Source organism: Egretta garzetta, unplaced genomic scaffold, assembly GCF_000687185.1.
Source record: "Egretta garzetta isolate BGI_Z169 unplaced genomic scaffold, ASM68718v1 scaffold45, whole genome shotgun sequence".
Taxonomy (NCBI): Eukaryota; Metazoa; Chordata; class Aves; order Pelecaniformes; family Ardeidae; genus Egretta; species Egretta garzetta.
This window is the reverse complement of record NW_009260028.1, coordinates 1,137,393-1,150,213: the sequence shown is the minus strand read 5'-3', so window position 1 is coordinate 1,150,213 and position 12,821 is coordinate 1,137,393. Positions and strand designations below refer to the sequence as shown.

Here is a 12,821-nt window from a genome sequence, read left to right as displayed (position 1 = left end):
ACATAAATAGACAGACACTGTCAAGGCTGCTAAGCCTAACAGCTAGGCTCTGAGGGGACATCACGCTGTCGTTCTGTCCATTTATTATTTTGTACAAGCTGACAGAGCATTAAGCATGTGTAAACTCTGCTCTGTATGCTCTAGTGAGATAAGTTTCTGGTTTTGAGTGTCCTAGGGCTTACTTGACTGAAAGCACGGGGTCTCAGGCCAAACAAACAAAAACCAAAACAAAACAAAAAGAAAAGTAAAAAAAAAAAAATCCCACATCTAGTCTCACATATGTCCACAGATGGCTAAGAACCAAATTCAATAGGTTTGCTGCCTGGTTGTTTAGGTTTATAGCTCTCTCTCAGTCTGTGATTCAGTTTAGTTTTGTACTCAGCTCACATTTTTAATACCTATACCCTTTTAATTAAGGAAGGCCTTAGTTTCAAGGTAAACAATCAGTGTACGATTAAAACCTCAGAAGTCTCTTCTATCACAATAATTGGATGCAAGAAGATGTCTCCCCATCTATTGTTCTCGATAAGTGTGTGTTTGGCACAGTTACTAAACCTATTATTTACCACACAAGTAAAAGTCCATTATCCATCTCACTGGTACAACAACTGAACAGTTTTCAGGAATATAAACACTTAGAGCAAAATTAGCAATTGAAGGAGTAACGGACATTTTGAAATACAGAACAATACAGAGAGAGCCACTAAGTCACATCCAAAAATAGGCATGAAGAGGTATAAATAGTACATAAGAATCAAGAAATCAGATCACAGTGTCGTGTTTTAAGATCTGTACCATCATCTAAGCACCTGTTCAAACAGTAAATTTAGGCACCAGAAATTTCATAAAAACTGAAGTTACAATCAGGCAAAGTTTATTGAAAAGGCACACACGAAAGATAAAAAAACCTGATATCTAACAGTATCAGTTTACAATCTAAAAAAGTCCCAAATGTGTAAAACTAGGTCTAGAATACTTAGTAGCCATTCAAGTTTCTAAATTCGGTATGAAGGGTATGTTCTTTACATTAATAGCGCCGGCCAAAAATTGTGCATCTAACTACAGATAGGACAAACATTTAGTAGTCAGCCAAAGAATTTATCACAGATCTATAAGCAGCTACAAAAAAAGCCGACACTAAACCTAGAAGTTTGGGGAAATGTTTTCTCTCACACTGTTGCTTCATACAAATAATCCTAACATCTTTCAACAGGCTATTCAGATATTTCCTTCATCAACATCAGTGCCTCATACTACAAGCCTTTAGAATTTTCCAAAATACCTTGCAGTTTAACATCTATAGCTAGAACAAGGTGAAGGGACTCTTCCTCCTGCCCCCCAGCACAGGATGAGGAAAGAAAGTAGAAAATAGGAAGGAAGAAAAAAAGCCACAAAGATTCAAACTGCACTAAGCTTTAAATCCAGTCATCAGAAGCTATCAAAAACCCCTAAGTATGTGTGAAAGTAAGGTGAGGAATTGTTCTGTTCCTCCTGTAATGCTTTAAGTTTGCAAAACTGGAAAGAAGGTTTCTAATCTTGAAACATGAGATTTGTATCAACAATTCTGGATAACTATTTCCTCTCAGATTCTGGTTGCGTGAAACTCTTGCTCTTAAAAGTCTAAATGTCTGTTAATAAGGATATTTAGAGCTGTTGAAGAAGCAAGGAGAAATGAGCTTTAAACTTGCAAGTTCACAGAGAAAGATATTAGCATCTTAAGTGAAGGCTAACTACGGCTTCCATGTATATGGAAAAAGATGTTTCCAAAGTGATGTTGGAGCAAGAGGACAGGTATCGCATACCAGTTACTTAACAGCTTTCATTAAAACCCCATGGAGCTTCTAGCTAATCTGTTTGGAAAAAAAGTAAGAGCACTGCCTCAGAATCTAAACAGGCTTTGGAAAATGCAAGGTACAATTAACTTAAGACCTGTAGAGAGATGCATATTCATTCTTACCGTGACAGTAACAGTTGATCTACAGTTTTTTAAAGCTTAGGTACCACTACCAACAATCTGATAGGACCTCTTACATCAGACAACATAACATATTAAATTATCTGACGTGACTAGAACTAGTTATTACAGAAAAATTCATGTTTGAAAGAGCTTGCTAGGTCTCCTGTCACATTTCCACTCACTGGAATTTTAAATTCAGAATAGATTAATTAAATTAATTGAGCCAGTTAAATAACTGGTAGCCCCTGAAATAAGAGCTCAAGCAGTGCTCTAAACAAACATTACCAGGTTAACGAACTGCATAAATACTCAAGAGTTGGAACAGAATTCAAAGTCATCCTCAGTATTTCAGCCCCCTGCAACTACATCAGACAGTGGCCAAGTCAAAATATTTCTGTTATTGCAAAACTGAGGATAAAGTTTCAGGAACACTGAGAAACTTCATGATCTACATATGAAATGCTTTTGTTATTTCTGAATTGTGTCTCACTGTTACATACTCAGAACTGCACATCAGCTGACAGCGTCTCTTCAGCAACCTACCAGAGGTCCAAATACCCTCAGTGTCTGACATTTATTTAGGAACTTCAATGCTTTTAGCAAATAGTTCAGCTGTCATACACTAATAAGTTTAAAATTAAAAACAAGAATTGGTGGCTTTTCAAACTAACTTGTTCATTTTCTAGAAGGAAAATTGCATGCCGTTGTTTAAATGAGGGATGGAACATGTAGTTTTCTCTAATACTTACAAAGAACACTTAAAACCCAGCATTTAAATTAATAATATTTTATACTATGGACCCATCTTTGCTTTGTGCTGGAATCATCACAGGAACAGCTCCCATTCTACTTAAATTAGGTGCAGCTACCTTTGAAGGTGCAAAGGCTGGGTTTTGACCAGAAGGACGTTCAAAGTCTTCGCTTGGGACTTGGCTATATGGAGTTTTGGTATATCCTTCCATATTTGAAGGAGACATTGAACCCAGAGAAGAACGATTGCTGCCTATGTAGCTGCGGGCTGTTGAACTGCGACTATTTGGAGGAGGAACATCTTCTCTGAAATAAATAAAAAAACAGATGCAGAACAAGAGTTCAGTCACTGTTATCACATGGGAGCTTACAAAACAAACTTTCAGTTTGTTTCTTTCTATTCTGATGCAGTATCCAAGAGGCTCACATATTAGTTTCAGCAAAAAAAAAAAATAAATTAAATATTCATTGCCTTATAAAATCTTTATTGAAATTAAGACATGGCTATCGACACCATATTCAAAACAAAAAGGTCTCTGACAAGCTGTTAGTATGTTAATAAGATTTCCAGATTAAGACAGAAATCTCAACTATTAAGTATCTTACTTGCAGAAATACACATTTAAAAGTTAATCTTCAAATAATACTGCTCAGAAATTAGAGATATGCTGTTACCTTATCTCATGATGTACTTCTTTCTCATATTTCTTCTCTCTATGTTTCTTACAGCAACAGAAGACGAGAAAAATGAGTACAGAAAGACCCAGCAGAGTTCCTATAATAGCTCCAGCAATTATTCCAGCTGTATTTATAGCTAGAATAGATAAATAACAATACTGTTTGTTAAGTGTCAAATTTACACAACCAACTTCTTTTCTCTCAACTCAACATTAAAAACAGTATGTTTCCACGTGATCCAGGTTAACAGTATATCACTGAATCACAGAGGTTATGTTTCAATCACATGCATTTAAAACAATAGTAAGAGTTTCAGCTTTCTGCATAAAAAGAAACATTTTGGGAATTAAAAGACTTGAAGTAGCAACCAGCAGGTATACAACAAGGTTGGGTTTTTAACCTTTTAGGAGTTTAGAGAAACAATATTATTCAGCTTTAATATACAAAACACTATGTGACCATTACACAGCAAACACTTACGAGGTGTGACATTCAGCTCAATAGAACATTCATCCGTGCCAACTCTGTTGGAGGCAACACAACTGTATGCACCAGAATAGTCTTGAGAGGCATTTTTCAAGAGAAGCTCCCCTGTATTTTTATCTACAAACAACAAAAGATAAAGGTTTACCATTTTTCAAAGTTTAATTCCATATTCAGCACTACAGAATTATTAATCCAGCACATAGATGAAATCTTAACTAAAGAATGCTGTACTAAAAATAACCAAATAAAAAGAAGTCTACCACACTGCAAAATACTATTATTTGTAAGAGCCTTTTACCTTGTTAGAAACGTATTCCTTAGCATTTGACTTTTATATTAAGCCTACAGACTAATTGCTCTGTCAATGGAAAGGAACAGATGCTTTAAGTGGCAAATTCTCCATCCTAACATAGAATTCTAAAATACAAAAGATTAACCGCATCCCAGAAGTACCTCCTTCTCTCCTTCTCTTCTGTCTAAACTGATTCTACACAACCAGCTCAGATGCCTGCAGAACCCATGTTCAACGTGAGGTGGATCTAACCTAAACACTGCACTCCAGTGGGTGACCAATTGAGTCTAGCTAGGCTGATAGAGTAGGAGACATGAATCAGTGAAAACAAAAAGAGTATTTCCCCAGGGCTTCCAAAGCCATCGACAGCTACTTTCAGGAGATTTTACTATATGGACTTCAAATGATTTGCATGCTTTAATTGCTAACAGATTTTCCATCAGCACTGCAAGAGACTAGGCACTGGAATGGGCTGCCCAGGGAGGTGGTTGAGTCCCCATCCCCAGAGGTATTTAAAAGAAGGATAGATGAGGTGCTTAGGGACATGGTTTAGTGGTGGGATGGCAGGGTTAGGTTAACGGTTGGACTTGATCTTAAAGGTCTTTTCCAACGTAGACGATTCTACGATTCTATGATAAACCTACATTCACAAGCCCAAAGCAAACACCAGTTTATCGAGTCACATGCCACTTTTGCATACTTCCTCAGTCATTCTTGTCCAGCACTTATACTGTCAATTGATTAGTTAACATGAGACAAATTTGGGATGTGGAGAAAGAAGGGGAATAACAACAGGAGCTTAAGATCTTAGGTGGTACAGAGAAGGACATCAGTGCAGTACAGAACAGTAAAAGGTTCTTCATATGTTGCCGATTTTGAGAGATCTGTGTTCTAAGATATTACAGATTGTAAAACACAATAAAAGTTTAAAAGAGACTGGAGAAGTTCACAGAAGTGAGTTTTTGTTTGTTTTAATTCAATTAAACCAAAACCACAACTGAATTTCCTGAGTCATAAGTCAAAGGAGGATAGGAGACCGCTATGAGGAAAAACCACACAAGTTCTTAACTCTGTCTCCCCTAGACATTCACTTTGGCTACTTGAGACACATGATACCACCTTATCCTGTATGTCCTGCACAACCCAAGTTAAAATATGTGCATTTGTAAGCAGATTCTTAAACTGCTTCATCTTCAAGGAAAACACACCATCTCAAGGTTTTTGTAACCACAAAGAAGATCAAAAGGACTTCGTACAGAGCAGTATTTTTCCAAAAAAATATTCTGGAATAACTTTCACAAGGCCAAAACTCACAAATCAACCTTCTACAATTAAGTTCTCACAACAAAAATCCAATACCACCAGTATAATAAATTGGGAACCATCAGTCAAAATTTGTAACATATAACTTCCCTGGATGTCAGCTCTTGTAAGAAGAGGTAAGCCTTCTCTTCTGTACTCTGGACAGCTTTTCTTCTGAAGACTCATACCCCTGTTTAAGGAAGTTCTGTCACTTGATCAGAAAGTGAAGATCTGAGTTCAATCTCTAATAAAATTCAAGCTTTTTATCCCCACTTCCTTGAAGGCAGCTTTAACTACTGGTCTAGACTCTGTTCTGACTCTTCCCCACTGTCCAACCTGTGCACAAAAGCAGCCAACATCACCAAGCAAGAGAACTCACAACACTCATGCACAGATGAGCATGATTCTGCAGGCTAATGGTAACAATCTCAACTTAAAAGCTTGAAACATTTCCCACTAGAAGTGATGCTTATCTTGACTGCCCTATAGTAAAATTAAGCATGAGATGCTCGCAAGTCAAGGTAAGCCAAAAATATGAACGCAACCTTTCTTAAGTATTCCAGAGTAACAAATAAAGATTGACAGTACTCAGCGTGGAAGTGGCAGGAAGTTCCTGTGTGCCAGACACTCTTCTCCAGTCATAAGACAAAAGTGGGGACCCTTCTTGTGATGCACATTTCAAGATAATGTCTCTTCCAATCTCCTGTGGTCCTTCAATGGAACATTTAGTTCTTGCTGGCTTTACTAATAAACAAAATATTACTGAATTAATAATAGTCACAAAAAAAATGCTTACTAATTGTGTTCTGGTAGGTCAGTCCATTTTCCTAAAGACAAAGCTTGTGCAACAAACCATTTCTATGCATGGGAAGATTTCCTATGAAATACAAGTCGCATGTAGAATTTTTTTAAATGCTCATTATTCTGAATATGATTCCCTTCATACCCCAGAACAGAATGATGTCCACCCCCCACAAAGTCTCAATAATGCATCATCATAGATTCAGTACGACTTTGCCCAATGGAAGTTTTCATTTTATATATCAAATATACGATGGAATAAATACATAAAAAGTGTCACTGGAAGTTCAAGAAAAACATTATCTTACCTAGTACAGTCAACTGTATTTTCTGGCTTTGAACTCCAGGAGCCTTCTTCACTTTGCACTGGTATGTGCCAGTATCTGCTGACTTTAAATTCAGGATATCCAATGAACCATCACCAGATCTGGGATCAGGATTAGTAAACTGCATCCGCCCAGTCATAGCAGCATAATAGTGATTATAAATCCTGTCGACAGCATACATAATTATCTACCAAAAAAGAAATACGATTCAGAAATCCACTTGGCATTTAAACATTCAAAATAATGTAGTATTTTCAGATTCTTGACAGTTTCTTGCTACTGTTTTAAATAATCCCAGAGGCATGATATAGCCAATTATGTCAATCTTCAATATATCATATACTTGAATCAACACTCCAACCAAACACCTGTCCAAGTAGCAGCATGTCAGCATTGACTTCTAACTGAAAGAAAACTGCCTAAAATTGCTCTAATCTTCATTCTGTCAACCCTCTCTACTAAAAGGAGTCACCTTTTTGATAAGGCTTCTGAAGAAAGGAAAGAGTTAATAACTATCAGAAGGAGCTAATATATTTAAAATCAAATTCCCATAAATCAGTTTTTAATCAGGAAAATAATGGAGGTACAAAACCATAATTTATTTTCTGTAACTGAAGCATTTTTTATTTTAGAGTTCTCCTTTAGAAGACAAGTCTATAGTGAGACATTTCTTCACATTTCACACTTAATCTGCTGCTCCAAAACTTCCACTGTATTACAAACGACTGGTGCTTCAAAGTAATTTAAAATCACAAGCATTCCAACCTAAAAAGGCTGAAGTTTAAGAAGTCAGTAACAAGTTCATACATTAACCTACTCAAACAACTGAATTAACACTGTGCAAAAAAAGTCTCTACTTACTATTTGTTCCTTCTTTTGATTATCTGTTGGTATTAATACCCACTCAATATCTAGCGGGCCTTCATCTTCTTCTGAGAGTACAAAAGTACATGGCAATGTAACTTTCTCTCCTTGTGCTTTTTCAAACATTGATTGGTCAACTGAAGTTATGCTTAGGCTTTTTGTTAGACCTGCAAAAATATATTTCTGCTTTAAAAACATTTCACATGCAGTTTTCACTGTAGGTGTTCTATTATATATTGGTATATATTCAAATCCATCATATACTTTTCCTATATAGAAATCACGTCATTAGTCAGACACTGCTTAAGCGATCCTGTGTGGTATGTTACTGAACACAATGCAAAGTCATGTAACTGTTCACTTGGAATCATATCCAACAGCCGTTACGTTTTTCAAACCATACAATTCTTTGTACAATTCAAGTCCCATATGAAGCTAAATAAATCAAAATTTTCAGCAGCAGATTTTTGAAGTTATTAGAAAATCACCCTACCACTACTCCCTCATTGGTAAAACGAGAGCATGGCACAGTGATGCAGTCGGCCAGGATGGACAGAATTACTGTGAAACCTTGGGTTAGATCAAATTAAAGTTATTTTGCCTTGAGATATAAGGGCTCTCCTATCTACAGAGATTAAACAAATGAATCCTTTCCAAAAACCTCAATGAGTTTTTAGATCTGTTCACCGTTTCTGCTTGTCTTACTCCTCAAAAAAAAAAAAACCTCTGTAATCCTTATCTGCATGCCTCTAAGCAATACATGTTTTGAAACAACAAATTTTCCTCAACTCAACCCTGAAAAACAATCTATGTAGTGACCCAAACAGACTTACTCAAAAGGCCTGAAGCAAGATTCCCCTTTTTACAACAAACACAGGCTTCCCTCATCAAGTGTACAGACCCACACATCGCAATCAGGAAGCAGAAAGCTCCATTTGCTCGTTACAGAAACGGGTTTGGTATTTGTGTGTCCACTGTTTTGTCCATCTTGCTGGGTACCATGCTCAGATTTTCACAGTCATTTTATGTGTGTAGGTTGCTTCCCATCATAACTAGACAGTCACACAGATGTTACCACAGCCACAATAGATCCAAGGCCACAAGAAGAGTGGCCAGCGTGAAGAAGATAGACCGTTAGAGTGCATCTGTAGAATTGTAGCCTCAGATGAAATAAAATTTGTTATAAACAGCACATTTATGCTCTAGCTTGCACTTCTATGCAAGCTTAAATTATTATCTGACTTGCAATGCTCCATAGAGTAGGGAAGCTCCAGTGCATTTCTGCAGTAGATCAGACTGGAACAGCTATAGCTGTCCTTCTACCTTACTAAAATTGTGCCCTCCATCAAGTCTTTGGATTCTTTTCCTGATGTAAAGACAAAGGTATTTTTTAAAAAAAACCCAACCAAACAAAAAAATCATTCAGAAAGAGAAAGCACCTGACCTACTAAATTCCAGATAAAAGCCTCCAAGAAAAGACCTTCACAATTGTTAATAACACACACAGTTACAAATTAGGTAGGATTATTTCGCTTCCTGCCATTCATGGTACTACTTTGCATGGCAATACCTCTATTCCAGGAAAAAAAAAACACCCTATGTCTGAGCTACAAAAGAGATTTAGGTGCAATGTTTCTTACCAATCCATGTACATCTTTGCAAAGGTAATCCTAACAGGTTTGTATCACCTCTTTTTTTTAACCACAGTAAACCTATCTGAGCAAGTAATTCTCTGCTACTATGTTGAATACTATTTCCTAAATTATACTGATCTCTGTGAATTCTGGTTGACGTGCCACAGATGCTATCCCCTTCTAAAGGATCCTTTCAGATTTCCACATGTAAAACTAGCCATTCTAAATCTCTTAAAAAAGGTCATTTGAGAAGTGAAATATATTACAGTATAATTCTTAAGTTTGGTCAGCTTTGCATAAAAAAAGACAGTATTATTACTAGCCATCACCTCTAGAAATGGGTAGATTCAGAGTACATCCATGTTTCCATAAAGCACAGAAGCAAAGAACGCAAATTCCTGATCTGTTTTTCAGTGACTTCCATACTCCTGTTCCCTTCCCTCTCACTGCCTCATTAGGAAACCGTAATACAATATTCTCAAGTTAATCTCCAAATTGCATTTCTGCATTTTTATTTTACTCTATTAAAGGAGTGAGATGGGATGTCAAGTACAGTTTAGTAAATTACTATGAAATACACTACAACATTATTTCCTTAAAAGCTTCAACTCTGTAACCCAGGAAATTAAAAGCTTTCATTCTGAAGTAAGATTTAAGTACTGAAGCAGTACTTCCGTTCTGTGACAGCATCTCCAATAACAGTTGTCCCTGGAAGTTCCATAGTAGATGACCACAGAACATACGTTTGCTTTCCCCTCCCTGTGAGTGGACCTGCTGAGGATTTCAGAAAGTGTTCAGTAATTCAGGTGAGAGGAACACAATGACATTTGCCTCTCCAGAGTATGAAATCTGTTACCCACTACCCACTGTGGAGATGCTACAACACATCTGCACTACTGAAAAGCATAAAACCTCTGATTTTTAGTTGGTGCCTGCTGAAACACACATGGCCAAAACAAACCAGACAGATGAGTGTTCATATGTTGATTTTTTTTTACTAGTTTTCTAAATAAACAGGACTTTGTACAATCAATGTTTTATTTCTCTCCCTCTTCTGCCATGAATTGTTCATCTCCAACAATTTCAACCAAATACATAAACCAGAAATAACAGTCCAGTGCAGCCAGAAGTCCCTGAAGTTATTCCTTTGGTCTGACATAGCTTAGGAGCTTTAGGATCTTCAGTTATCTCTTGCCTCTTCATTGCCAGACAACTCCATGTGAATATAATTTCAAAGTGGACATTACACAACCTGTTTCTCCTTCAGATGGCAGAACACTGAGAAAATGAACAAGTACACTGGGAATGAAGAAAAATTGTTAAAAGTTCAAGTACTACATTTCAGAGACATACTCCTATGAAACCAGGCTCCAGTAGTCCTGCCTATCACATGGCAGCTTGCTTAAAGTCCTTTAAAAGCCACAAATAGCAAACAGTTCAGTCGGAGCTTCTACTGCAGCATTCATTTCTCTGATCCAAAGCATATGAAACAACATGGTGACCATAAGCCAAATAAAAGCAGAACCCAAAAGCCTGAAGTGACTTGTCAGAAATTTATCCCACATAGAAGGCTGTTACAAAAAATGAAACTCTTGAAGTATGAGTAGTATGTTCACACACATTGACTGCACGTAAACATGTCAACGGAAGATGAAGCACGAGCTGCAGGATAGCTCTTAGCAATCATTCCTGCATGTGAAGGTTGCACCTCATGTTAGCTGATGATATGAGGTACCCAAACATTGGTCTGAGCCTTCTAAGTCTCAGATTTTTCATAAATCTAGATTCCTTTCTTACTGTACATCTCCCAACACCTCATATCTTAAGGGCGGAAGCCACGAGGATGGAGCCAGACTCTTTACAGTGGTGCCCAGTGACAGGATCAAGGGGCAATGGGCACAAACTGAAACATAAGAGGTTTCAGTTGAACGTGAGGAAAAACTTCTTTACTCTGAGGGTGACAGAGCCCTGGAACAGGCTGCCCAGGGGGTTTGTGGAGTCTCCTTCTCTGGAGATATTCAAAGCCCGCCTGGATGAAGTCCTGTGTAGCATGCTCTAGGAGAGCCTGCTCTAGCAGGGGGGTTGGACTAGATGATCTCCCGAGGTCCCTTCCAACCCTTGCGATCCTGTGATTTGTATTATACTAGTGCTCCAGTCTCTTGTTTACCTTAAGAACACGAGCATATAAAGCTATTTTCCACTTTCTCTATTGTTTTTGGTCAACATTAGAATGACAGGCAGAAGCAGCAAGCATCTCAATTAAAGTAGGTGTCAGAGCTAGCTGGGTTTGAACTAAGCATTAACAATACGAGGGAGCAGCAGGTGGGAGATTCCCTTCTGCAAAGGAGACACACACATCTGATGCCAGCTATGCTGGTAAAGGAGGTTTGGCCAGATTCAGCATGTCAGAGAGACTGCCAAGGGTACTCTGACCCTTGGACTATTAGTAGAAGCACCAAGTCAAAGATAGGGAGTCAGTCCCTAGGAGCGTCTGGGGATGTGACTGAAGCGTCAGAGGCATGTCACAGCGCAGGTACAGGGGAGCACGGGGCTGAGCAACACAAAGGGGGATAATTAAATGCCAGTGAAGGAGGTGAAGGACAGCAAGGAACAGAAATCGATGTTTAGTGACTGTGGATAGTCATTGTTCAGCCAGACTGTTCATTGGTTTTGGGGGGAAAAATTACAAGAAGAAATAAGAGTTAACACAAAGCATTCTTTTTTTTTTTTTTTTTTTTTTTTTTTTTTCCCCCCCCCCCCCCCCTTTTTTTCCCTAACTATTATCATTACCTACTCACACAGGCACCCACGCTATTAACAAAGCAGACCTGAAGCAAATCAAAAGTGACTAGAAAACTGCAGGGGCAAAGACAGACATGGGACCCCAGGCGATGTTTGTTCTCTTCACTCTTTCATGTGAAGGGGAAAAGGCTTGCAGAGACCCATCCTGCAAGCTAACAGCTCACTGCAGGATTGGCACTGCAGGCAGTGCTTTAATTTTTGTGGCCACAAGTACCCCTGAAAAATGAGGGCTGCTAAGTTAGATAGGGGATCCACTTGACAAAGTGGGTTAGGAACATCCTCATCAAACCTGGTGACCAGCACTTTAAAGGAGAGGTCTATCAGGGAATGCTGATAGAAGTTTGCATTTAAGGTCAGGAATAGAGATTCAGACATGTTGAGTACATGGGTCAGGTTGGTGGGAGGAAGAGAGGCCTTGGCAAGGATAAAACATGTTGAAAGGGGAACCACCTCAAGTACCTGTACACAGAACTATGACACCGGAGTAACTGAGACGTGGGATAGCTCACATGACTGGAGCTGTGCCATGGGTGCGTATAGGCTTTTTTAAGAAAGCCAGGATGAAAAGACCTGCAGGTAAATTGCCCTCTACCTGAAGGAGCAGCTGGAACACCAAGAGCTGTTCTACAGGAAGGACAACAGGCTGGTCAAGAGCTTGTGGGTCAGGATTAAAGGATAGGTCCATATGAGCAACATCACAGTCAAAGTTTGTTACAAATCCCCCGGAACAGGGTAGGAAAGCAGATGAAGTCTATTTCAGCAATTCCAGAGATCTCCAAAATCAGACTGGTTCTTGTGGGACACTTTAACCTCCCTGACATCTACTGGACTTCTACTGTACCTCCATGACAGTGACCCAGTTCTGAAAGGCAAAAAGAGGTCAAGAAAGCTGGTAGGTATTTAAGGACAACTGCTTCTAACCACACAAA

The 12,821-nt window shown here is 38.4% G+C and overlaps 1 protein-coding gene across 1 annotated transcript; it reads right to left on the bottom strand.

Moving 5' to 3' along the window:
- Positions 1-2,745: 2,745 nt before the first annotated feature.
- On the bottom strand, positions 2,746-7,621 carry CXADR (CXADR Ig-like cell adhesion molecule). The gene is made up of 6 exons (XM_009640942.2): positions 7,454-7,621; positions 6,575-6,779; positions 6,054-6,209; positions 3,866-3,988; positions 3,383-3,521; positions 2,746-3,013 (listed from the first exon to the last, which is right to left on the bottom strand). Exons 1-6 carry the CDS (start codon positions 7,580-7,582, stop codon positions 2,746-2,748), a joined length of 1,020 nt encoding a protein of 339 aa, XP_009639237.1. The 5' UTR covers positions 7,583-7,621.
- Positions 7,622-12,821: the final 5,200 nt, after the last annotated feature.